Source organism: Triturus cristatus, chromosome 8 (assembly GCF_964204655.1).
Source record: "Triturus cristatus chromosome 8, aTriCri1.1, whole genome shotgun sequence".
In the NCBI taxonomy this organism is placed as follows: Eukaryota; Metazoa; Chordata; class Amphibia; order Caudata; family Salamandridae; genus Triturus; species Triturus cristatus.
Genome location: NC_140591.1, coordinates 337,842,373 through 337,869,968, shown reverse-complemented (window position 1 = coordinate 337,869,968; position 27,596 = coordinate 337,842,373). Strand labels below are relative to the sequence as shown.

General features: G+C 44.5%; 1 protein-coding gene across 1 annotated transcript in view; it reads right to left on the bottom strand.

The window, feature by feature from the left end:
* The window catches only part of MTUS2 (microtubule associated scaffold protein 2), a 1,510,781-nt gene that overhangs the window by 456,975 nt on the left and 1,026,210 nt on the right, over window positions 1-27,596 (bottom strand). The window contains exon 7 of the mRNA XM_085621650.1: window positions 15,109-15,162. Coding sequence (XP_085477776.1) covers window positions 15,109-15,162 — 54 coding nt within the window. The remainder of the gene's footprint in view (window positions 1-15,108; window positions 15,163-27,596) is intronic.

The window sequence follows — 27,596 nt, the reverse complement described above, 5'->3', positions numbered from 1 at the left end:
TAACAGGCCACATTTTTGGCTACCTTATTAAGAAAACAGGAAATGTGTTTGTGTGAAGCACAAATTCACCTCCTGGGGTATATATATTGGTACCCAACTCAATGGAGCTCATTTTATTGACCTCAGAAGGATGAAAAATTTAGCTCTGAAAATAAAGGTGCACTTGATGAGTTTGAAGTAAGAGATCATCTTCGTTAAAAACACAGTACACAACCTTATTCAAATGAACATTAATACAAATTAGAACATTGAAATGTTGAGCGCTCCATTGAATACAATGGAGCGCTCCGGGCTTCCACAGGCCGGTAGAAGCCCGCAGAGCAACATTCTAATGTTGTTTTACTTTCACACCTGTTGCTGTGAACAAAGGTCTCTCGGAGCCTGAGGGGATTTAAACCCCCTTGGACTCCGAGAGGCCTTTGTTTTTAGTAATTACAACATTCTGCCCTCTAGGGTCGGAATTTTCTAATAGCCTTAGAGCCCTCCTAGCGGGCTTTACCGGCCATTAAAGGCCAGCTATCTTGTTAAAGGCCCTCGCCTTCAGCTTGGGCCTTTAACGCTGGAGCGGGCCTCTAATGGTTAGTAGAGTCTGCTAAGTCAGGCTCTAAGGCTGTATAAGAACAGTAGAATTTTGAGAGCTCCATTGAAGACAATGGAGTCGCTCCCTGCTTATAATGGATAGTATATGCCTGGAGCTTCAACATTCCAATGTTTGTCTTCATGCTTCTCCCTTTTTAATTAAGAACATTCTACCCTTGGTGGGAGGAATGTTCTAATAGCTTTATGGCCCTTCTGCCTAGTTAAAGGTCCTCTCCCTCGTTATAGGCCCTTGCCCGCGACTTGGGCCTATAAATCGGGATCAGGGCCTTTAACAACCGGTGTAATGTTGTGGTTGTACTTCTTTTTGTGGAGCACTAGGACCCCATAGACAGAGAGAAGGCAGGTTGTGGGGGAATAAGCCAGGAACTGGAAAGGGAGGGGTTAAATATATAGGAGTGGAGGATACAGAAGTAAGGTTGGAGCAGGATGAGCTCCACATAAGAATAAATATAAACAAAGTTCATCATAACCTTAAAGGTGTGTGGTCCTTTCTTGGACACATCGAAAACGACAACTGGTGACGAGGGTAGACACGGCACCCTACGACTGAGCACACGTTTGTGCCTTCTGGTCCTTTCAGCTGTGCCGGGAACTCTTCTTGCAAGGAATGCAGAGTGGGTTGGGAGCCCATCCCAATCGCGCATAGTGAATCTGGAGCCCGACGTGACTTCGGGAGCCTACACCTCCTGTGGACTGGGAGACTGCTGTGCATGACGAGACTTCGGAAGCCCTCCCCTGTCGCGTGCACCTACTGAGGATCCGGAGAATCCTGCTACGACGCAACTTCGGGAGCTCACCCCAGTCGCGCACACTTGGGATTCAATTGGTTGTATGTTTTCTCTGTGGTGAGTGGAGCCCTGCCTGCCGGATGTTTTCCCCTGGCAGCTATCTTGGAGTCATGCAGCTCCTCCAACGGGCATCGAGAAATGACTGGGGACAGTTTGAGGTAAGGTTCCATTGAAATACTGCTTTTCTGTGCGTCTGGTGTGTTTCTTACTGCCTACAACTACTGACATTGCCAAATCCTCACTCCAAATGACTTTGTATGTGTGCAAATTCTGTGCAACAGTTTTCCAGTGCCTTTACATCACCACCTCAAATTGTATTGTACATACCTTGTGGCTTATCTCCCAGCTACCACCTCCAGGACATGAGTTAGCTCTCGCCCAGTGCTAATTAGTGGACTTCTTTACTTCTGCTGAGGACATGTCTAAGTTACTGACCTCAACACAACACACTGGTCGTAATGCATATTGGGCCATGTTGGAGTTGCCTGGCTCTTCATCACAGGTTGTGCACAGATCAGCCATGCTGGTAGTTGCTTTCCTGCGCCTGCCGGAACCTCTGGCTCTCGTATCTGGTGGTGGTATGGGTCTTCACTGGTAAGAATGGCTGGAAGATTTTGAAGACTTCATGAAAGGGTCACAGGTCTCTGAACCAGATCAACAACTCATGGTCCTACGCAATCTCATCGGAAAAGAAGTAGGTCAGATCATCAAGGAACTTCCGGCAGACGTCACGTCCTCCTATTAAGATGTTTGTGAGGCACTTAAGAGGAAATTCCTTCACAAATGGAATATTTATTATGAAAGCTACACCTTCAATTTGTCCTCCCAGAAGAAAGATGAATCCATGGGAGAATTTATCTCGCATCTCAAACGTCTAGCACGCTACTGTGCTTTTGACAACTTCACGACTGAAGATGCCCTTTGTTTACGAATCATTAAAGGATGTCAATCAGAGTCCCTACGCAGATGTCTTCTACAGAAAAGCTACTCTCTGAATGAAATAGAAGAAATTAAGAGAGTCAACGATCAAGCGGAAGAACATACAAAGAAAATAGAGGCTGGAAAGTTAGAAAAACATGAACAGGCTTTCCGGCTTCAATCTCATCATAAAGAACATCATTCCTCTAAAGGCCAGTAGACATATAAATCCACGTATTATCCTCAACAAGCAAGTCGCCGTCGCAGTCCCAAACAGGCTGACACAAGACGGTAGCGCCAGCTGAAATGCTATCGCTATGGACAAGACTTCTCACACACTGAGTCATGCCATGCCTACGTTAGAAATGTTGGTGGTGCGGCAAAGATAATCACTTTGAGAAGGTATGCAGAGCATCACAAAAAGACATTAATAGAAAATCAAGAAAATCCAGCTCTTGCCATCATGCAAAAGCTGTACGCGACTGATGAGAACACTCCACCAGCCCATCGTGATTAAGCCTCTATTCGCATGTCACATACAGGTCACGACGCTCCGAATCCCGGGAGTCATTATCCTTCACACCAATATCTCAAGACAGCGAGGAGTACATCTGCATGGTTGCAGATCATGACAGACTAAAGAAATACCCAAGATTATATCTCCAAATGCGAGAACACCATGCCAAATTTGTGCTCGACAGTGGAGCGTCTCTCAATTACATCTCTGTCGCAGAATACAACAAAATTAATCCGAAACCTCAATTGCATAAAGCCGCTGTGCTAGTTTACACGTGGATGTCTAAGGAAACTCTTTCCTGTCAAGGACAATATCAGACGTCTCTCATTTACAAAAACCGAACTATACAAGCTCACATTCACTTTATTGATGGGCCAGAAGCAGACTGTCTCTTCAGGTTGCCCACTGCTGAAGGGCTCCAATTGGCAGAAATACTGTACTGAGTAGATGATGAACCTGACATTGTGCAGAAGTTTCCAAAACTATTCCCAGGACTCGGTAAAATGGCTCATTTTCAAGTTCATATTCACATAAATGAAAAAGTGACACCTGAGGCTCAGCATCACAGGAAGGTGTCATTTCATCTCCAACAATCAGTGGAGGAGGAGTTACGGGATCTCCTCCGGGTGGACATTATTGAGAGAACATCTGGACCGACTCCCTGGGTATCCCCAGTGGCTGTGGTGCCCAAACGGGGATCAGATGGTAAAGTCCGTCTATGTGTGGACATGAGAGCCCCATATACTGCCATTGAAAGAGAAAGGCACCCAGGTCCCACATCAGTGACATGTTCACGCTGTTGAATGGGGTGAAAATCTCTTCTAAGTTAGATCTTAAAAAGGGTTATCACCAGTTTGAACTCCATGAGAGTTCACAATATATCACCACTTTTTCAACTCATCAAGGCCTATTCAGACATATAAACATCTCAGCTTTGGTATTTCATCAGCCATTGAGATTTTCCAAGAAGTGATCAGGAGGGTGATTCGTCATATTCCCAACACCCTTAACTACAGTGATGACATTCTTGTGTTTGGCACTACTGTTCAGGAACACAACAAAGCACTGGATCGGGTGTGTCACACACTCCTGGAAGCAAACCTGACACTCAACAAAGACAAGTGTGAATTTCACAGATCAACGTTGAAATTTTATGGACATATCTTTGCGGGTGAAGGAATGAGACGGGACCCAGAAAAGGTCCCAACTCTGAATGACACCTCTTGTCTTTGAGATGCCAGATATATTCGGTCATTTCTAGGAAGGGCCAGCTACTGCGCGATCTATATCAAGGACTATGCCACTATCAGCTACACCCTTCCTTAGTTGACAAAACAAGGTCAAGCATTCAAATGGTCAGCAAGATGTGCTCAAGCGTTTCACTCAATAAAGCCTTTGAGTTGGCCAGCAATCTGGCATACTTCAATTCTCATCAAAAGACCGAAATGACTGTGGATGCTAGTTCTGTGGGACTTAGAGCCATACTAGCACAATATGACAAGGAAGGTGATCAAAGACACATAGTAGCTTACGCCACTAGCAGTCTGACCAATACTGAGAGCGTGCTCACAGCCAGAGAAGGAAAGCCTGGCAGTAGTCTGGGCCTGTGAGCACTTTCACATCTTCATCAACGGGAAACATTTTTTGCTAATTACGGACCATCAGACTCTAATAACCATAGTCAGTACCCGCCGGGCAAAATTGACAGCCAGGATCGAGCGATGGGGAATCCGTCTCCAAGAATACACATATATAATAATTCACAAGCCTAGAAAAGCAGCAAATCTGGCTGACTACATGTCAAGACACCCCAGGGCATCTTTCAGTACGAAACAATCTCTAGCAGAAGAATACATCCATTTTGTCATTGCTCAAGGAAAACCACCTGCAGCCATCCTTGAAGCCACTGTAGCAGATGCCACCTTACAGGAAGTGATACACCACATTCGAACAAACAGGTGGAGACACTTGGAAGAGCCCAGAAGCAGTCAACACATTGACATTACAGAACTGACTTCCTTTTAACACGTAAAGGATGAATAGTCCATTTCCAAAGATGGACTCCTACTGAGGGACATCATTCCAAAACATCTGCATCAAGGAGTCATTAACCTGGCACATGAAGGGCATAGTGGCTACTAAAAGGGCATTGGGTGAACAGGTTTGGTTCCCCACCCTTGATCAGATGGTCAAAGCCACGCTGAAAGACTATCCACAATGTCAACTCATCAGTCGAGAAGAGCCACCCTCACCTCTTCAAATGTCTGAACTGCCAGATGGCGTCTGGCAACATGTAGCAGTGGCCTTCTTAGTTCTTTACAATCAAACAAATACATTCTTGTCATAATGGATGAGTATTCCTGATTCCCAATTGCTCACTAAGATCATCCACCAAAGCGACCACTACCATACCAGTACTGGATTAAGTCTTTGCAGCATGGGGAATACCTAAAGTGATTAAAACAGACAATGGTCCTCCATTCAACGGACATGAGTTTGCGGAATTTGCTAGCCACCTCAACTTTCGACATAGGAAAATCATGGTGGAGAGGTTTATGGCTACCTTGAAAAAGACTATACAGCAAGCTAAACTATCAAGGCGAGATGTCCAGATGGCTCTGAATGAGGTACTACGAGCATACAGAACTACGCCACCAAGTACCACGGACAAGTATCAAGCCACCCTAATGCTGGGCTGCACTGTGCGCACGAGAATACCCATCTGGAAAAGCTCAGCTAGCTGTTTCTGTCAAGCTCCAGATCATGAGGAGCTGGCAGAGGTAGACAGAACTAGGAAGGCCAAAATGAAGGAATATGCGGACAGTCGTCGCAGGGCTGAACCATCAACTATCTAGGAAGGCGACTGGGTACTCGTACAACAAGAACATAAGAGAAAAACTGGCAGTCGATATCATGAACAGCCAGTGCAAGTAACAAATCTAAAAGGTACCATGATCACGGCTGCCTCTGATGACAAGAGGATAACCCGGAACGCCGCTCACTTTCGAAAGAGTACTCCAATAACCAAAGAGCCAGCAGCTGTTTTGGAAAGCGACGTCATTGAGGACATTCAAGTATCAGTCAGTGGGTCTGTGTTTCCCTCCACCTCGACTATGGGGGAGCGGGCCGACCCAGATTCGGCCAGCAGGCCACAATGTCCTTGTTGAAGACCTGTACGTCTTATTGAAAAATTTTAAATAAAGTTTTCCGGAATGATACCAATTTGTGTAAGTGGGGATGAGATGTAATGTTGTGGTTGTAGATTACTTGTAGACAGAGAGAAGGCGGGATGTGGGGCATGACGCCAGAAATAGGAAGAGGAAGGGGTTAGATAGATAGGAGTGGAGGATAGATAAGTAAGGTTGGAGCAGCAGGATGAGCTCTGAGTAAGAATAAATATAAACATTACCTTAAAGGTGTGTGGTTCTTTCTTGGGCAAGTCGAACACGACAACTGGAACACCCCTTGGCAGCAGGCCATAAGGCTATAGTGGTTAATTTGAGAAGGAAAATGTGAGGAACCCTATATATCGTTGACTATCATGACAATTTACAGGAGAATAATATTCATCACAATGCAGGAAATTACACGCATGATTAGTGTGTTCAAGAAATGATAACGGCATATAGCTCTTGATAATGTGACTTCTCTCTAAGTGATTTATTTATGGGTCTCCAACTGAATGATCCCTAGAATAGGTGGGAATTCATTAAAGCATGGAAGTGGTTTGGGTTTGAGCAGATCTAAAAGCATTAGGAATTCTGTTCTATAAATTGACCCACGATTGCTGGAGGAAGCAAGCACACACAGGTCTTGCTTGTACAGGTTATTGGAATAGGACTGGAGGGGTATCCTAGGGTTTTAAATTTGTCTTCCAGATATCTACGTGTGGAATAGCTGGAATGTGTAGGATAAATAGAAGAGAACATTATTCAGGCCTCTGCCGGAAGCCAGTAACAATCTCCTTGCTGCAGGCACATAATTCTTTTTCTAAAGATCCATGTATCCAAGCATTTTTGGCTTCATTTAGAACGAAAATATGCTTTTAGGCCATACCAAGGTATAAACAATGGACATAACCTATGGGAATTCACCATGGATTCTATTCCCTCTTCACTTCTTTCTAGTTGAGATAAACAAAAAATTGTTTATCTATATTAACTTGTGGGCATAGTGAAAGGGTAGTTGAAAATCACCACCAAATTCTCGTGACTCCCTAAGAAAATCACAGTTTGACTAAAGAGCACTCGTAATTTCGTTTCTCTATGCACGCCTTGCTGTTAACTCACCCGTTAGGGCTACTTCCTGTGTGTTAGTTATTGTGACTCATCGCATTGGGTGCTGGAACCAGTGACCCAGGCGGACGTGCCCACCTACGATTAGCCATCGATGAATATTAAGCCTATTGGTAAGTTTATTTGGCATAGTACCTGCTAAATGCCCACTACCTTTGTTTTCTCTATGAACACCTTGCTGCTAAATCACCCTAAGGTTTGGGGGATTAAGCCCCCTTCCTATGTCTTTTTCATCAGGAATCCTCCCATTTTGTGCTGGAACCTGTACCATGGGCAGTGAAAGGCCGGATTCAGTTGTGCAGATGTGGCCACTTTGGATTGGCAACCAATGACTTTTAAGCACCACATACTCTTGGAATAATAAAATAGATTAGTAGGCAAAGTGTGCTGAGTGTGATATGCTGTCAGGCTGGAAGAATGGGGCTGGGGCAGGGCCATTCATTTGTGTAAGATTTATTTTAGTGTTATTCCATAAGGAAAAGTTCCATACCTGTAGTCAGAGATCTGCATCATAGGAATCTTCATTGAAGTCATAAACCTTGAATAATTCTATCTTGTTTAAGTGGACCCTGGAATACCTGCTTCAATATACATATCTCAAGCATCCAAGAAAAAGACATTGAGGAATGTTCATCACTGAAAGTCATTTTCCATATAGTCTCAGTACAGACTGTCAGAGATGTATTTTCCTTGTGAATACTGGAGGAGAAAAAAAAGATAGACCAATAAAGCCTTTAAATGTGTAGAACTCTGCAATAGAAAAAAAGTCTGCCTGTAAATAACAAACATAATGAGAAGGAAAAGACAGCCTGATAGGTTATCACTGAGAAGCTTAAAAAGGGACCTGCACCTTTCAGGACCCAGAAGGTACCTCATCTCACAATGCACTGCAGTGGCAGTTTGCCAGTTCTTTTTTATGCGTTGCACCAGATACAAATAAACTCTGACAGGCGGGGAGGAAGGAAAGTGTTTATGACTTCAATGAAGATTCCTATGATGCAGAACTATGATTATAGGTATATAACTTTTCCTTCTGCATCGTAGGATCTTCATTGATAGTCATAAACCTTGAACAGAGTAGCAGGCTGAGTAAACAAAACAACAACAATGCGTCTGACAAATACTGCACGGTGTGAATCGGTAATGTGCATTAGTTAAGTTCCACTATAATCAATTGGACGTTCAGGCCCATAAGGAGAAAACTACCCATTTGAACAGATTGTTCAACGTTTCTTATCCAAATTCGGCCTGAGTATCAGTAATGTCTTGTAAATGGGAGTCAAACCTCCATGTAGCTGCTTTACAAATGTCTAAGATTGGAGCCTGTCTGATCCAAACTGTGGTTGCTGCCTTTCACCTTGAAGAATGAGGTTTAGGCTTTTTTAGGTCTCGCCTACGCAGTGCGCATGCGCTGCATAGGAGACCTTTAGCCGTCGTGCAGCTCTTTTTCAAAGCACATACTCGTGCTTGTGGCAGCATACGCCTTGCGGGAGCACGCAGGGGCGTGCCACAAGCACAAGTATGTGCTTTGAAAAAGAGCACAATGCGCGCGTACGCACCACTCCCGGGCGATCGCTTTCACTTTCGCGGCTGCGAAAGCGGCCAATGCTAGTTATTCTTTTCTTTTAGTTGCTCCACTTTGAGATGGTGTTTTTCTTTTAGTCACCCTGCTTTGAGCTTCGTTTTTGCGGCTTGTATTATAATTGCGTACACACGTTTTATTATTTTCGTTGCACTTTACTGTTAATTAGGGTAATCCCACTTTTCACAGCCACAGGAGTAGAACACTCAGGGCACTAAATTTTCCTATACACCGTGCTACCACTGCACCCAACTTACAAGGTATTTAACCAATACTAATAAGTTTCTGACGTTTCTAACCAGTAAGATGGCGACATGCGCATTTTGCTTTTCACTTAGGTTAGTCCCATTTCTAATGCCATGCAATTCTACTATTTAAAACACATCATTTTGGTGATCTAGCAGACCACGGACGGAGCCATTCACGCAGTTTCACACATGTTTTTGGTAAGTCACTACCTGTAAGGATGTTTCTTTACTTTAGTGCACGTTAGGAGCCTACCTGTCTTTAATAATTTTTTCCTGCTTTAATAACGCTAGAAATGGACCAGTCACTAAAAAATGTGATGGGATTGGGCCCAATTTAGGCCCGTGCAAATGTGCATTTAAATAAAAGTGGCGCAGTAATGGCCTCACTTTTGTCCAGGCGACAAAAAGTGGGTGCAAAAAGCCTGCTGTGCATTTACCAAGTGAGCCGCAGTATTGCACCCTTCATACAATATAGGGAAATGCAAATATTTTTGTATCATTTTTGCACGATATTTCAACATTTTTCTGCTGTGCTCTCGGAGGTGTGTTGCCTGCAACTATAACAAGCAAACTCTGGATGCACTCCGTGCTAATTTTAAAATGGCCACAAAAGCTGTTTGCACCCACTTTACCTCTAGCACCAGGATTTACACGTGGCTTTGTGCATCAGCATAGATTTCTGGACGTGTATTGAGCTTGTGTTCTGTGACTAATTTTAAGTGTGATTTTCAGTGAGTTATTTTGTCCCCGCAGGAGTTGATTCTTACAGACTGCGAGTGATCACCCAGAATTTCAAGCTAGAACCCCAATTATGATCCTTCCATTGAAGTTAGCTCCCTCTGTGTGCCTGCGTTTTTTTACCCAAATGATGTGGCTCTCCTCCCCCCCCCCCCGTGCCATGTCAAACATTTCAGGCATTATTATTTCTGTAATTCTGTTCTTTTCTAGCAGCACATATTCTACTGATCCCATGATCTGTGCCGGTTGCAGATAGCCTGTGGTTTAACCCTTTCACCGCGGCGGGAATTCCGCCGCGGTGCTGGGGGGATGCGGGGGGCAGCGCGGTGGCGCTGTGCTCATGACGGAGCCGCTCCGTCATGAGCCACGGTTGGGCTGTGCTCATGACGGAACGGTTCCGTCATGACTCCGCCCATTTGCGTTGTCCCCCCGCACAGGCGGGGAAACAGCGCCGCGCAGGCGGAGCGGCCGCCAATGGGCGTGTCATGACGGAACCGTTCCGTCATGAGCACACGGCAACCGTGGCTCATGACGGAACGGTTCCGTCATGAGCAGGGAAGGGGTTAAAAAGCCTTGAAGTTTGTCTAATGCAACAACATGTAAAAATGTGCGTTCAATTTCACTTCATGGTTGCTTAGAACGCAGGCATCTGTTAGTCCACAGTATGAAGCTTGTGAAAAAATTTGCCCAATATGTATCCATTCACCACCGCTGAATGTATTTTTGAATAATTATATTTATTCGCACAACATGAAAACATTAGTTTTTTGTTATTATTTGACTTCACTTATTATAGCATTTGTATAATTGCATACCTTTCTGCATGCTCTTGCACAGAAGTCTGAATGCGCGTTAAATCATTGGCCCGGTGCATTAATGGTCCAGGAATGGACTCGCACTCCTATGTAGCACCAGCTCGAGATTAAATGCCTGCCACGCAGTGTTTAATTTGTAAGAAACGGAAGTACAGGGACAAAACGTTTTTCTAAAAGGCTGCAGGTAGCACTGCCACATAATAAAAGCATCAAGGGCACCAATGGGAAATTAGTTTGCTGGCTCCTTCACTACGGGGACTTTTAGAAATATTTGTTTTCGTTTATTCGGTACGTGAGGACGCTTATTGCTTTCCCATGACACATGGAGGAGCGTTACCGATGATCACTTCTTCACTCGGCATACAGGAACTACATTTTGAGAATACACAACGATATTTTCACATAAAATGTGGGCTCGTACCGGTCATTCATTTACACTTGCATTTGGTTACAATGCATATATTTTCCCATGAAACCAGTGATCCCTAAAGAAACATGTATTTTTTCTGGGTTGACTTACCCTGGTTTTGAGAAGCCGAAATTAGAAGCATGTGCATAGCAAACAGCTTAGATATAGGGAGCATACTCACATTGTTTAAGTGTCTGCCTATTTTAGCTAGGTCCTAGATGGGGCATTTTTGTACGCTTTGAGTGCACATTTGTGCAGCAGTGTGCATTATTTGCAGCAGTGCACAATGGGTGTTGTCTGCAGCAGTGTCCGAGAGCGGCACATCTTAGCTATAGTACATGGTTTCCTTTTCATGCGGCAAACATGTATTCCTAAATCAGACTGCAGGACCTAGTGTGAAGTAATTGTATAGCTCTTAAATCCCTGGCAGCACGGCAGCTAGGATAATGTGCTGCTTGGCTACACACTTGTAAAGTCCAAAAGACGAGACGTATTCGCTATGCAAAAGCTTGTGTTTTTACCGGCCTGTCACCACTAGGATGTACCTGGCAGTGACGGACAGAAAGAAAGGAAAGCCACCTGACCATCCACTCCAAATAGGTCGGATGGCTTACTTCTGATGGCACGTGCTCTATCCAGCATAAAACCTGAAGTGCACCAGAATCAAAACAAGCATTAAAAATGCAATAGGTCTCGCCTTTCATTAAGTTAAAGCCATTTGCTTTGCTATACAATACCATTAGCAAAGCAAATGGCTTTTACTTAATCAAAGGCGAGACCTATTGCATTTTCAATGCTTGTTGTAATTAGGTAGCACAGAGAGATAGATGAGACTATCCATCTAGTAATAGATTGTTTTGAAGTAGCTAATACCGGTCTTAAGGCATCATAATTTATGAAAAGATGGGTTGATTTTCTTATACTTTTGGACTTATCTAGATAGAAACACAACATCCTTTTAACATCAAAAGAATGTAAAGTTCTCTCCACTGCAAATAGAGGGTTTGGAAAAAAGTTAGGTAGAGCTATAGATTGGTTAATATGAAAGTCTGATACTACTTTAAGTAAAAAGGATGCATGCGTACATAGAACAACCCTATGATGATGAAAGACTGTGAAAGGTTCCATTGAAGACAGAGCCTGCAACTCACTAACTCTAAGTGCCGACGTAATGGCTATCAGAAAACTCGTTTTCTATGACAAGTGTTGCAGTGTTATGGTTGGGTTTGAATGGAGGTCCCATCAGTTTTGACAATATGAAGTTCAATTCCCAAGGAGGGTAAGGTATTCTGACTGGAGTAAAAACTTTCTTCAGACCTTCCCAAAAATCTTTCACTACAGGACTCCTGAAGAAAGATTGGTGCATTGGTGATTTTCGATATGCAGCGATGACTGCTAAATGTACCTTAATAGATGACAATTGCAGGCCTGACCTGGCCAAGACAAGTAAGTACAGAAGGATAACATTTTCCTGTACCTTAATAGAGTCATGGTTATTATTACAACTATACCATATGGAGAAACGCTTCCACTTAAAAGCATAGTATGCTTGTGCGGATGGTCATTTAGCTTCCTTTAAAATGTTCATACAATCATCTGGAAGAATTAGATGTCCATATTGATGATTTCAGGAGCCATGCTGCCCAATTTAATGACTGGATCGTTGGATGTAGAATTTTGCCCTGAAGTCTGGAGAGAAGATCCGGTTTTAGTGGAAGGCGCTTGTGACAGACTTTGGATAGCTGGAGGAGATCTGTGTTCCACCACTGTCTCAGCCAATCTGGAGAAATCAGTGTCATCGTGATGTGTGACAGTATCAATTTCTGAATTACCTGCGGTATGAGTGGAATTGGTGGAAAAGGATACACAAATGGAGTCAACCAGTCTCTCAAAAGGGCATTGCACAGAGACTGCGGTTCTGGAGCCCTGGACGCATAGTCTCTGCATTTTTTGTTTTGAGCAGTGGCGAACAAATATCTCGTTGGTGTGGCCCATTCTTAGAAGACGTTGTCTACCAACTCGTCGTTGTGAACCCACTCATGAGTCTCTTCGTGAAAACAGCAGAGGAAATCTGCTTCTATATTCTGGATTCTTGGAAAGTGAAAAGCTGTAATCGATAATCCTCTTGCCAGAGCCCAATGCCACATTGTTTGAGCTTGAAGGGAAAATTGTCTTGACCTTGTTCCACTTCGTATGTTTATATAGTACATTGTACTGGTGTTATCCGTTTGATTCATTAGGTCTTTGGAGTTGATAGAGCAGTCAAGCAACAAATAGGTCCAGGCACCTCTAAATATTACCTATAATAGGAAAATGTCTTCATGATACTGCTAATGGAGGGGGAATCTGCGAATTCTTGAGATTTCAGAAAATATATTCATGAGGTACTTAATACCTTTAAAAGGTTTGAAATATATGGGACACAATGAATGCCTTAAATAAAATTATGATATTGTAGATCAGGGGCTGACTTGAGCAAGAAAACAGATGGAGACCACGTTCAAAGTAGTTCAAATTTGATCTGGGTCTGCTGGGGTCTGTTTTTGTCTACCAGTATGTTACTCATTTACCCTCTAGACATCATCTAATTGAAATTCGGAGAGCAGGGATTCGTAGCTGTCTGAGGGTTTATAAGGGGATTGAAGGAGAAGATTTTATTCAGTTTCATTGTGTCTGATGTAGTGGGTCAATAAAGGGGCATCCGCTTTCTGTTAAGACTGCAATTGATAATTAGAGAGGAACACAAAACCTGGTAGCTGCCAATGTTTAAAAGTGATCAAGCCACCTCTCCAAAAAATGCTACTTTGCTTTTGCAAGATTGTCTAAATTAGATGATGCAGCTTCAATGAGCAAATACCCGCTATCAGTGAGAAAAAGTTGTCTGATTTTGGATTTTTGAAATTGTTAATCGATTCTTTAAACTTGTACACTTTTGCAGACACACACTGTAACATTTGATGGACTTATGATCTGGATAGACTTAGATAGCTTCAAAAGTTAAGAACTGAGTTAAGTTAGCCCTTCTTCACAAGGTGCTGCAGGGTCCTAAATACCATGGTCTTGGTTTTCCCAGAGTTAAGTTGGAACCAGCTCCCTTTCATCCTGTTTGTGTTCGTTATATCTCAGATACTGGAGGAGATCCCTGAAGTGACCCCAGTTACAGCTGGAGTGCCATCTATCAATTCAAAAAAGAGGTCATCAAAATGTCCAAGACATGTAAGGCCCCAACACTGTGAAGAAAGTGACATGATACACATGCAGATGAATGTAATTCTGTAACATTATTTTTAACAGCCTTCATTGAGCCGAACTATACGTGGTCATCTGATGCAGTCAGATGGAAGTTCAACTACTTTATCTAGATGGAAATGTGAAGATTAACAACAGATCCATTTGTGAACAAATAAGTCAGTAAGGGGGAAATGTACCCAACAAAACTGGGTTGAGAATATTAGAAGGTTTATGCCATTGAGTAGCAGTGGTGGTCTAAGAGTCATGGAAATCAAACAAATGTCTGGAATGGGAGCTAGAAGTAATGCACATCTTTAAGCAAACACCAATTATTGAGGCATATGCTCTAGAAATGCAGTGCTGAACAATTGTAACTGTCTGACCCAAATGTTACAATGTCTTTCTTCTTTGATTACTACATCTTGCCCCCAGAATACAAAATTGGCAGTAGGAAAATTCGAAGACTGTTTTTTTACCCATATTTGATAGATATGTGTCGCTATTAGCACTGAATTGACAACCCATGAAACTGAAACGTTGAATGCAACTACATACCACATCCAAGGCTGCATTGCCAGTGTGGGCTTCCCCACAATGCGCCTCAATATTCTACGTTAAGTGCATCGGGGCAGACTGTAAACCACTTTGCCATCTCTGTGGGTTCTCTGCTGAAAATATCAGCATGTCTGCATCTTGAGTCAAAAGTAATGCACATGCCTGCTAAGAGCCTGGCACAGAACAATAACTCATTTAACAATAGTTTGTGAGCAATCCCCAGAGATGGCAAAGACTTTTGTAGAAATTATATAACCAGAGGACAAGCAGGAACCTAGAGCTCTCTGATACTGTGCTCTAATCAATGATACAGAACAGGAGAACCTCCCACTGCCATTCATAAATACACAACTTTATATACATACAGTTCTTGTAAAACGGACAATGACTACACTGAATACAAAAATGTTACCTGAGATTGGGCTGTTTCTGCGCGGCGAGCCAGGCGTAGAAAAAGTCATTTTGTCTTAAAGAAAGGAAGAAAGATGGAAAAGAGAGAAACTGTAAAAGATTATTCGAAAAATTATGTTTATTTTACATGCAAGGTTAACTTTAACATCCAATGCTGGGTCCAATTTACACTCCATTATATTTTTATTTGAGACAAGTGCATTGACAAATATGTATGAAACACATATAAAAATATGAAGAAATTAGATGATTCAGAAATACATTCAGAGTGAACGTATATGGCTTCATATATTTTTCTAGACACATCTTTTGAAAGACTGGCTGCCATGTGTTTTGTTTCCATTATTTGGCATAAAGATTATATTTTAATTTCATTACTTTTTTTATACATATACATAAATGGGTTTGTCTATGCATAATAGAACCATCTGGGAGTCTGAGGGAAGAAGTATGTTTATGTGTTTCTATCTACTGTGGCAAAGCTTCATGTCACCCACCCTTATGGGGTTAACCTCTCAAAAACAAAAACATATGTCTATGAACATAGAATGTGAGGTTGAAACATGGTTCATAATAAAGATAAATCTATTATCTAACTACTAAATGGAAAAGTAACTTTAACTGCTTCAGGTAATGCCAATGGGCGTTACCTTAACATGGAATCTAATATTATCTTATGGAAAACAGCAAAAAGGTCAGTAGCATAGGATAAAGCTTTGGCATTTCAGTCGGATTGGGGCAAAAGCCAGACCTGCAAGCGAACACAGTTGAATATGGGTTGGAGGTTAATCCTGATAAACAAAGTCATCTCCACACTAAAGTACTTTCATAAAGGCCACCTTTGTAAAATAGTGTTTTTCAAGGACCCAGGTCTGTACCTGACAAGGGCTTCAATGCATTGACTGTCAGAGTTAGCCATGGGGACGGTTCGTGAAAATGAGTACGGTCTGAACAGGATGGAGAACAAGTAACGGCAGGGAGATTGTTTTTTCTAAGACAGTTGCTTTAGTTTCATCCTGGTTCTATATGTTTTGAGGCTCAAGGGTGGTAAGGATAATCTGCTTATCGGTCTTTGTATAGTGATCACAGGAAGCCCATTGAGTGGTTTTGAGAACTTTGAATCCTACAAAGCAGGAGAAACCAAACAGGCTGGGTAGGGAGCCTTACACCCACGATCCAACGCATCACTGGAGTGAAGGGCGTTAATTCTGCTCCCAATTCTCTTGTACCTAGCCTAGGATACCATGGTGAGCTGTTAGGACTCGAGCTTCATAGACTCTCCACCGAGAGACCCTGGTTCTTCAGATCCTTATCTGTGCCACAGTTACTAGACCATTAGACCCATGGACCTTCGGCCTGCAATGATAGAACGTTTCCCAGGAGGGTAGATCAGAAAGCTGGCCTAAATAGCTCTGGTATGCATGATCAGTCTAGCACAATTCTAGTGCATGGGAGAACTGCTCTTATCCGTGTATTGGTCAAAGGACTCCGTAATTTCTGATTAATCCTAAACTGCGACTTAAAGGATTGCAGGCTCAGCGTGGTATTTTATAAGGGTAAATCCTAATCCTATTGGTGCCATTTCAAATCACTATGGCATCAATCCTACCCATTCCCTGATCATCCCAACACCCCGTTAGCTGTCCAAATCCCGGCAGATTTGTTTTGAAACCACCAAAGTCATGTGCAGTACTTATCGCCATTAGAATAATGTAAGTAAATAAGTAACAAGAATGCAGAAATTTACTGCATGGGAGCATTTATCTCTCTGCTTTGTTTCCATCCCATGCTATAATTTAGTGAATGCAAAACAACAAGGTGATGGATGGAATGCTTGAATCAATCTCAGCCTCTGGCAATCACTTAGATCACATCCCACTCCATTGTTTTTTTGCCCACCATGCCACCTAAGTTTGTACCCAATCATATGTAAATCAGTCTTGACCCTGCTCCACATGGGAACAGATCAAGTCTGAACTGCCAGGCAAATTCCTCCCTGAATCAGGACACAAGCAACCCAGGACCTGTTTCACCCTTATTAGGGCTCTTCAGCCAGGTAATGCTTCGTTCCAGTGCCACAGTGAGCCAGGACCCACTTTGGGGCATACCTGGCGCACTTAAGGCGTCAAATACAAACACCACAATGTCATGGATGGAATGCTTGAATTAATCTAAGCCATTGACAGCTGCTCAGGCCGCATCCTCATCAATTGTTTAGTGAATATCATTTGTGAGTCAAAAAAGGGTAGGGACCCACCTACTGGGCTTGGAGTTAGAAAGCTTACCTGGTACCAGCAAATCCAATAGCCTTAGCATAGCCATACACCTTCCATGTTGTACCTGATGTTCCAAGATGGTTCTGGGCAGGGTACTTAATATACAAATTTACATATTAAGCACTGCTCTCAGACAAAGAAATGAGTATTGGCCCGACATGGAGCTGAATAGTAATATTTTTAACACCTAATTAATGTTAAACTATAGAACATAGTCAAACTAATTAAAGGCATGATTTTTGTACAGAAATATTTAGTGTATATTGGTGCAACCACCAGGCAGATAGAACTAGTTACTTACCTGTACACTATGGTTCTCCAGTATTATCTTTCATAGATTCACATGCTTGTATCTTCCCCGTCGTCATGGTGGGAGTCTCACGGTAACAGAATGACCACAGCAGTATAAGAAAACTGCATAGCAAAATCCCATAGGGAATCATCTTATTTGGTAACCAAATCTCATCATTATGTGGTCCAAAACTCAGCCAATCGGCTGCTAGCCCTGCCCTCACACTCCCCAGCAGAGCCTTCCTGCCTCAGATTTCCAGCCCCGAGTGCGAGACTAGAATACTCTTAGAGACAATGAGGTTCTGCCTGAGAAATGGGGAGGTGGGCGGGCCGCATGTGAATCTATGAAAGATAATACTGGAGAACCATAGTGTACAGGTAAGTAACTAGTTCTTTCTCCAGTATTGAATCTTTCATAGATTCACATGCTTGTATCAGAATAGTAAGCAGTACTTATCCCAAACTGCATTTCCAGGCTAGAACCCCCCAATAAACGTGGGCTCTGCTCTTTTGGGTAGAATGTTAACCTACATTGCAGTATTTGAAAATTTGTGCAACCATACATATATCTGTACATATACATTGTTATAATCCATGATAAATACCTTAATGAAATAGGTGCCGTAGAACTGCTTGTCCCACTGCTGCATCCTTTTTCCACGCTGCGTCCAGACAATAATGTCTAGTAAAGGTGTGCGCATTCTTCCATGTCGCAGCTCTACAAATGTCTGGCAATGGCACTCCCGCAAATATGGCCGTAGAAGTTGCCATCTTTCTCGTTGAGTGTGCACGTACTTTGGATTGCAAAGGCCTTCCAGCTTTGGTATGACACAAGGATATTGCTGACGATATCCATCTCGAGATACTGGCTCTGGAAAGTGCCACCCCTTTCCTGGGGCCGGCAAAGGCTACGAAAAGCTGGTTTGTTTTTCTGAATGCTTTGGTCTTGTCGATATAGAATTTTAGACATCGCTTGATGTCCAAAGAGTGCAATGCTCTTTCCGCCGCCGTTGACGGGTCCTTACAAAATGTAGGCAAAACTATTGGCTCATTTAGGTGAAAGCTGGAGGGGACTTTAGGAATAAATTTGGGATTCGTTCTGAGAATCACTCTGTCCTGCCTGAATTGTAGGAATGGTTCTGCGATTGAGAAGGCCTGAATCTCGCTGACTCTTCTTGCCGATGTAAGTGCTAACAATAACGCCGTCTTCCATGAGACAAACTGCAACTCCGCCTTATGGATGGGTTCAAAGGGCGGTTTCATCAACTGCGTAAGAACTGTATTCAGTTGCCAAGGAACAATCGGTGTTCGAACAGGAGGGAACATTCTGAAGAGCCCTCTGAGGAATTCCTTAACGACTCTTTGGGACCAAAGAGAAGGACGGCCAGGATCTCTGGTGTATCTTGAAATTGCGGCCAGATGTACCTTTATGGACATATGAGAGAGTCCGGATTTGGCCAATGTCAACAGGTATGGAAGAATCTGGGCAGACGAGACCCGAAATGGGTGCAAATTGTTAGCTGCGCACCAGTGACAGAACCTTTTCCATTTCGCCGTATATGTTTTGTTTGTGGATACTGCCCGGGATCGCGACAGAATGTCTTTGCAGTCCTGAGGGATCTTTAAGAGGTGGAATTCATGCTCGTGAGGTTCCATGCTGACAAGCTGAGCGATTTCAGATTTGGATGCAGTATCTGGCCATTGTGCATAGTTATCAGATCCTGTGTTAACGGGAACTGTATCCTTGGTGCCATTGACAGCCTGAGAAGTTCGGAGAACCATGCTTGTCTCGGCCATGCTGGTGCAATCAGAATCAGATGACACGGTTCTGACTTCATTTTCCTTAAGACTCTCAATATCAGAGGAAATGGGGGAAACGCATATGCAAACATTCCTGTCCAGCATATCTGTAGCGCATTGCCCCACGATCCCTTCTGCGGAAACCTGCTTGCAAAGTTCTTGCATTTTGAATTGTGGCGGTCCGCGAATAAGTCTAGCCTTGGCGTGCCCCATACTTTGAATACTTTGGAAAGGTGCTTCTGATGTATTTCCCACTCGTGGGAGATTTCGGGAGATCTGCTCAAAATATCTGCCCTTATGTTGTCCACTCCTGCAATATGTTGCACTTGCAGTGACACGTTGTGAGCTAGAAGCCATTTCCAAATGGCCTGTGCTTCTTGTGACAGAAGTTTCGACTTTGTGCCCCCTTGTTTTAGCAGGTAAAACATAGAAGTTGAGCTGTCCGTCTTCACCAGAACCGTAGATCCGCGAATTCTGGGAAGGAAAGCTTTGAGTCCCAAAAACACGGCCCTCAGCTCTAGCAGGTTGATGTGGAGCTGCGTTTCGTACTTTGACCAGTGACCCTGAATTTCGAGCTCCTGGAGATGCGCTCCCCACCCTTGGAGAGAAGCATCCGTCATCATTACGAAACTGCAGGTTTGAATTTCGAAGGTCAGTCCTTCCTCCAAATGATCTCTGATTTTCCACCATGACAGGGCGTCTCTGATCCGAGGGGTAATTATTATGCAATCGTCGAATGATCCCTGCGACTGGAGCCATTGCTCGTCCAGCAGTTCTTGTATAGGTCTCATGCGGAACCTGCAATTTGGGAGTAGGGGGATACAAGAGGACATCATTCCCATCAATGACTTGTAAACCCTCACTGAAACGGACTTTTTTCTTTGCAATTGTGTTGACAACCGTATGATCTTTTGAATGCGCTCCTCTGACGGGTAAGCTTTGGCCTCCTCCGTGCAGATTAGAGCACCCAGAAATTGAATGTACTGCGCTGGTCTGAGATGTGATTTCTCTAAGTTGACTCTGAGACCCAGCTGATCGAAAAGCTCCATGCAAACGTGAAGGGAGCGAAGGGTATCTCTGAACGAACTTCCCTTGATAAGCCAATCGTCCAGATAAGGGAATACCTGATGACCTTGGAGACGCAGGTGGGCCGCAATTGGCGCCATACATTTTGTAAAGGTTCTCGGTGCCGACTTTAGCCCGAAAGGTAAGACCTTGAACTGGTAATGGCGCTCCGCCACCATGAAGCGTAGAAATTTTCTGTGTCTTACGTGGATTGGGACGTGAAAATAAGCATCCAAGAGGTCCAGGGACGCCAAATAATCTCCTCTGCCAATTAGGAGAAGAATTTCCTGCAGGGATAACATCCGGAATGATTTCTTTTGAATAAATTTGTTGAGACCTCTGAGGTCCATTATCTGCCTCCATTTTGATGTGTCCTTCTTTTTTATGAGAAAGAAATGCGAGTAATAGCCTTTCCCGCGTTGAAGATGAGGAACTTCCTCTATTGCCTCCTTTTGTAATAAGGCCATCACTTCCGCTTTGAGGGCTGATAGATGTTCCTGTCTCCTGCGAATAGGAGGCTGATTTGGAGGCTTTTCTACGAATTCCAGAGTATGGCCATGTTGAATTACATCTAAAACCCATCTGTCCGATGTTATTGACAGCCAAGCTGGGTAAAATGGAGTCAGGTAATGGGCGCTGCTTGTTGGGCAAGTGGCGGATGTGGAGAAGTCATTGACGTCGGTTGGACTGCTGGGACTTCCCTCTCGTAGAAGACCTTCCTCTGGACTGCTGTTGATAATTATTCGAAGGTCGATATTGTTGATTGCTCGAATACTGTCGAGAACCCTGCTGCTGGTATGGCTGATACCTGTTCGACTGGAACGAGGATCGTTGTGTAAATTGACCTCGAGATCCTCTCCTCCGAAAGGACTGAAACCTGCCCTGTTGTAGAGATCCCAGCGCCCGCGCTGTATCTGTGTCCGTTTTGATGCTTTGGAGGGCCTCATCGACGTGTTTCCCGAACAGGTTCTCTCCATCAAAAGGCATGTCTACTATCTTGGCCTGTACCTCCGGTCTGAAGGAGGTGGCCTTCAGCCATCCTTGCCTCCGCAGGGCTACTGCACCTGCCATCTGACGAAAAGCCACTGAGGACAAATCCATAGCGATGTCAATGGACTCAGATGCTGCTCTAGCCCCATCCTGAAGTATAGCAGCTGCTTCCTCTTTTTTATCGTTTGGAAGATGGGAAAGCAAGGGAGCTATATCGCACCACATCTGCCGGTTAAATCTGCTGATGAGGGCTAATGAATTAGAGGCCTTTATTGAGGACGCTGCCATTACTGCAAAGCGCTTCCCTGCACCGTCCATTCTTCTTCCTTCCTTATCCGGTGGAACTATAGATGCTGAAACCAGATTCTTTGAGTTTCGTTGGGCGGCCTGCGTCACCACAGAGTCTGGCCGAGGATGACCAATTAAACAGGCCGGAGACGATTCCGGAGCCCTATATTTTTTGTCTATTCTAGGTATTGAAGCAGGCACCGAAGCTGGGTTCTTCATTATCTTCAAGCCCTCTTCCCAAATATGGTCAATTATTGGAATGGATCGCATAGACTTGCGTGACTCCTCCTTAAAGTCATAAAGAAAGCATTCAGCTTCCTGAACCGGAATAGGAAGATCAAAACGCTTTGATGCCTTCTCCATGATGTCATGGAATCCACCTATATCTTGAGGCGGAGAGTTTGCCGGTGTTGGAGATGTTGACGGCGTAGTTGGGAGAATATACTGATCCCATTCATCGTCACCCTGCTTGTCTTGAAGGAGTTCTCCTTCTTCTAGTTGATCGGGATCACTGTCCTCTAGGTCATCTCTGATAGTCATAATCGGTGGAGATCGGATTTTCTGAGTGGAAGCTTTGGGAGACGAGTGAGGCGGTCGTACCTGTGCCGGCTTCTCCACCGTCTGTGGCATTTGAGAGTTTGCCTCCGGGAAACGACGATAGTAATCGTTGATCATGAGGCGCAAGTCAGTCACCAAGGACCCTGGTAAGGAAACAGAGTCCTCTCTCGAAGTATTCTGAGGCTCTTCCTCCTCCTCGTAGGCATAAGACTCCTGAAAAGATTCGTACCTCTGTGAATCTTTCGGTGGACGGTCCTGAAATGAGAAGACTTCTTGTACCTCGTGGTATTCATCCTCATCTGTTTCCTGACTCTTTATGCGAAGTTGGGAAGGACTATAAGCCACCCCTGAAGAGTCCTCATCATCGGACTGTAAGTCTAGTAAAGTTGAAGGTGGAAGCGGAGAAATTTTCGTCCACGCCGTAAAATCCGTAGATTTAGTCTGCTTCGTCGACGAGCCCGTCGACAACGCCATAGACTTTAATGTTATTTTCTTCACCTTAGGGGATTTGAAAGCTCCCGTCGACGGAACCGTCGTCGACCTCGTCGACGGTGTAAGCTGCATTATCGTCGACGCCGTAGTTGTCGACGACGAAGTCTTCGTCGACGAAGGCATTGTAGCCGTCGACGGAATCGTCGACGGGTGGTTTTTCGACGACGAGGTGTTCGTCGTCGCCGATGCCGCTGTCGACGTCGATATGGTAGTCGTCGACGGAGTCGTCGTCGATATGGTCGCCGTCGACGTAGTCGTCGTCGACGTAGTCGTCGTCGACGTAGCCGTCGACGGTTTCAAAGTAATAAGCGCCGGCGACGCTCTAATCTTCGTCGACGGGGCTGAGGAAATCTCTCTTGACTCCTTAGATTTCTTAAGAGGAGTATGAGGTAAAGAAGACGCAGGAGCCCCTTTGTCTTTCGTTTTTTGCTTTTTTACCTCTGAAACATCCTCCAAAGTTGAAGATTTTCTCTTCTTTGTAGACTTTGAATCCTCCTCAGAATCAGAGTCTGAAGTGACCTTCTTTTTCTGAAGCCACAGCAGAAGGCGTGCCTCCCTGTCACGCAGGGTCTTCGCAGAAAAGGTTCTGCAATGTTTACAGTCCTTAGGCACATGATTAGGGTGCAAGCAATATAAACAGTCCTTATGTGGGTCCTCAGAGAATAATCTAGGCTTTCCACAGGATCTGCAGGGCCTGAAAAGCCTCTTCTTAGAGCTTTCAGCCATATTGTAGTAGTAAGATGAAGCACAATACCTTAAACCAGCAAGTAGAAGGTAATTAGAAGAACCAGGGGTCAAAAGTTCACACTGGAACAGAAAAACTGAGCAAGGCTCAGGGAGACTCCTCTTCACACGAAGGCGGTTGGAAATCTGAGGCAGGAAGGCTCTGCTGGGGAGTGTGAGGGCAGGGCTAGCAGCCGATTGGCTGAGTTTTGGACCACATAATGATGAGATTTGGTTACCAAATAAGATGATTCCCTATGGGATTTTGCTATGCAGTTTTCTTATACTGCTGTGGTCATTCTGTTACCGTGAGACTCCCACCATGACGACGGGGAAGATACAAGCATGTGAATCTATGAAAGATTCAATACTGGAGAATAGAAAAAATACTTTAAATTCAGTTCAGTGATTTCTAGATTGACATCTATGTGTTGATGCTATATTGTAGTCCAGTTCAGATGTCACACTGCTTTCTGCCAGAGCCATAACACAATTTTTATAGAGCACTGCATGTCGTCTCATGGATACTACAGACTGCACTACAGAATGCAGTAAAATTCAATAAAAAGTCCAGAAATGCAGGTTCATTAAGACATTTCCCAGAAGATATGCCATAACAGGCCTTACATCCAGCTGCGGCTCATCCACAAGGAACATCGCCCCACTGGCTCAGAGCAAGCAGCTGAAAATTAAAACAATATCTTATCATCGTTTTATTTTTTAACTGCTAGCTCTCAGCCAGCGTGTGCAGGGAGGAGTGATCCGGGCCATGGGAGAGGGGAGGAGGAGTGGTATGTTCACTTGCAAGTGCGCATGTCCTTTTGGCCAGCCGTCTTAGGCTGTCCAAACTAACAGGAGCACTTTGCTTTCTCCATCTCGGCTGGATTGTACAGCCGGGTTGGAGAAACAGCACAGACTTCCTGTGCCTGAGCGAGCATCTTTTCAGCCCACTCAGGTCAATCCCCACGCTGCTCTCATAACATGAGAGCAGCGATGGGATGGCACAGAGAGTCTGTGATGTTGCCCCAGGGACTGCTGGGAGTGACAGAGCAGAGAAGCAGCAAGAGGTGAGGCGGCCGTCATCATGAGGTAAGTTTTTATTTATTAATTCCCTATGCGTTTCCCCTCCGCACCCCCTCCACCCGCTCCCCCCCCCCCCACACTTTTAAATGATATCGGCTGCAACTGCTTACATTTAAATTCTGGATGCTCCATAGAATTTTGGAAAGGATTTCAACTTTTTTCAACAAAAGCATTAAGGTGGGAGGGCGTGAAGAGATAGACAACTCAGGGAACTGAAGTACACAAAAATAAAACAGATAAGGGAGATGTATAACATAGGGTGCAAAGACAGACAGAAAAACATAGAAGAGAATTGGAAACTGGCTAAAAATGGGTGAAAAGGAAGAAACGGGGAATAAACTTTGGAGTGGGGGGACCCAAATAAAATTACAGATATATGAAAGAAGATGGGGTGTATGGAAACAGGTTCTGCGCACACGTTTAAAAATAAACACAGTGTGGTGGGACCGAAGGGTAAGGTCGAAAGTACGAAGGAGGTCTACACCAGAAATGTCTTTGTAGATTTAATCGTGCGTATCATCAAATGAAAAGGGAACATGAGAACAACCAGCCGACACGTGTTTCGTCAACGGGAAACAACCCATGACTCTTCAGGGCTGAAAGGAATAAGGTTGGCAAGTAGCCAGGTCGTAGGCTCGATAGGTGGAGAGGGGTGAGGATATCACCGTAAGGACCGCGGTATGCAGGAAAGTGGGAAACTTCGGAAATGGCGCGTAAGCGCAGTAAGAACACCAAGACGTCTCTGGCTCAAAATTACGGCAGAGATAGAAAAGGCGGGTAAATCCGTTGGGATGCGTGGATGACGGGTAAGTAACTCCACAGTGAAATCATGAGGTCCGGGCAACGAGCTGGAATCGTCTCGCGCGAAGATGGGGTGTATGACCTGGTGAAAATATTCAGCTTATATCAGAAAAACACAACTCTTAAGAATGCTTGGGAGTTCAAACAACTCAGAAGCTGGGAAACCTATGCAATTTCGTAAGCCGTGCAGGGGGGTGCAGGGCCCTTCAGAGCAGTGCAGCTCATCACAGCATTTGTTTTGCCTAAACACTCAGTAGTGTGGTGAGGGGAGGAGGGTGTCAGGGCCCCTTTAATGCTCTGAGGCACCTATTTTAATTGTATTACACTGCAGACGGGACGAGACCCTGGAGAGGAGCGATTTTTTTAACACTGTACTAAATCCACTCCAAAGACTTCCATCTGTTATACTACAGAGCAGTATTTCACTAGAGCTACAGTGTTGCAGACAAAGTGATATTATCTGCTATGTACTCTTTCAGAGATGCCAGTGCCTTTACCATGCCTAAATGTTGTAGGCATTGTAAAATGATTGCTATTTGCTATATAGCAAGAGATGAGATGTGCCAGCAGAACAGATTAGAAATAGCCCTGGCAATCGATTTCAGTGACAGCCTCATCGCTTTCGAAGAGTGCTGACACACAACGCTTTCACTCGTCCCCACTTCCTACTGTATACAGCATGCGCTGCACCCCTTCTGCTCTGGTGGTTACGCAATAAGATTTTGAACTAGACCGCAGTCACCACGCAGGCGGACCCAGCTCGCGATTCTGTGAGCAACGAAAAGCTCTGGGCATCTGTTCTGCATATAGCCAAAGGGCAGTGAAGGACTGGGATCACAATTAGGCCTGGGCACTCCCCCAAAATGTGGTCCACAGTCCAGAATCATTAATTTAATTTGCTTGGAGTTGTATACAGTGGTGTAGCAAAGGGGGAAGGGGCGGTGACGTACCCCTGCTCTTACCTGTGGGCGTCGCGGGTTGGCAAAGACAGGAATCGCCAGCACACCACCCGCTCCTGCATGCAGCAGCCACGGGGTGGCAAACGCAGGGGCTCCGCCACGGGCGACCAAAGGTCTAGCTACGCCACTGGTTGTATATAGTTTGAACTCTGCGTCGGGCAGGAAAAGGAGGAGAACAACAGAGACTAATTTAAGCCCCTCCCACAACCTGAGGAACTCCCTGACTCGCCCTAACCAGCCCCCACCACGATAACTTTCCTGTCCCCCTCCCTACCCCAGTCCTCGGCAAAGCGAGTGCTAATGGCTTCCCATCAGTAGATCCCTGAGGCCTATGTGGCACCTGAAGGGAGCCAGGGGCAGGAAAGAGCAGCCCAATGTCGTTCTGCCAGTCATCCGGCCTGAGGTGGATCAAGCTCAGTATATGTATGCAAAGGCTGTAATAACAGCCATATATAGTGTGCACTTGCAGTGGACACAGGGATGGCCCTGGCTGATTGGACTGCTCAGTCCACCCAAATTACAGCCCACCAACTGGCCTCGGCAACAGGCCCATGTCCGATTGCCCGCCTTGCCAATCCGAGCCTACCACAGGGTACCATACTAGGATGCTCTTAGCAATGGAGAATGTATATACCGAGGCCTGGACAAAGCCCTCTCCCTTACTGTTGATTGTCCAGTTTCCTGTGATATGGGTTTAGGGATTTTCAGAGCCACTAAAGTACCCGGCAGAGACAAGACTCTAATATACTCTGTGTGCCTTTAAGTAATGGAAGCAACAGATTCCAAAAATGGAGACTTCTCTCTGCCTTTAAGTCATTTCTGTGAAATGGTGTAGTGTGGCAGATGTTGTTTAGATGTGTTATGCTAATGTGACTTCGTTAGGAGATATGGCAACCCTACGAGACAAAAAAAGCTTCGAAATCACTGTCACCAACAAATCAGAATTATTTAATTTCAGGACAGTGAGGCATGTTTTATACTACTGTGCTAATTTTATGGACTACAAAACACCTACCACTTACATGCACTTATTTCCCCAAGCAGCGCACATACAGCCCTATCAGGCTGGTCAGGTCCTGGTAGCTATGTTACCCCAGCAGAGCCATCACAGGCTCCATTCTGTGCAGTGCACTTCCACAGGGAGTGCACTGTAGACGCTTGCT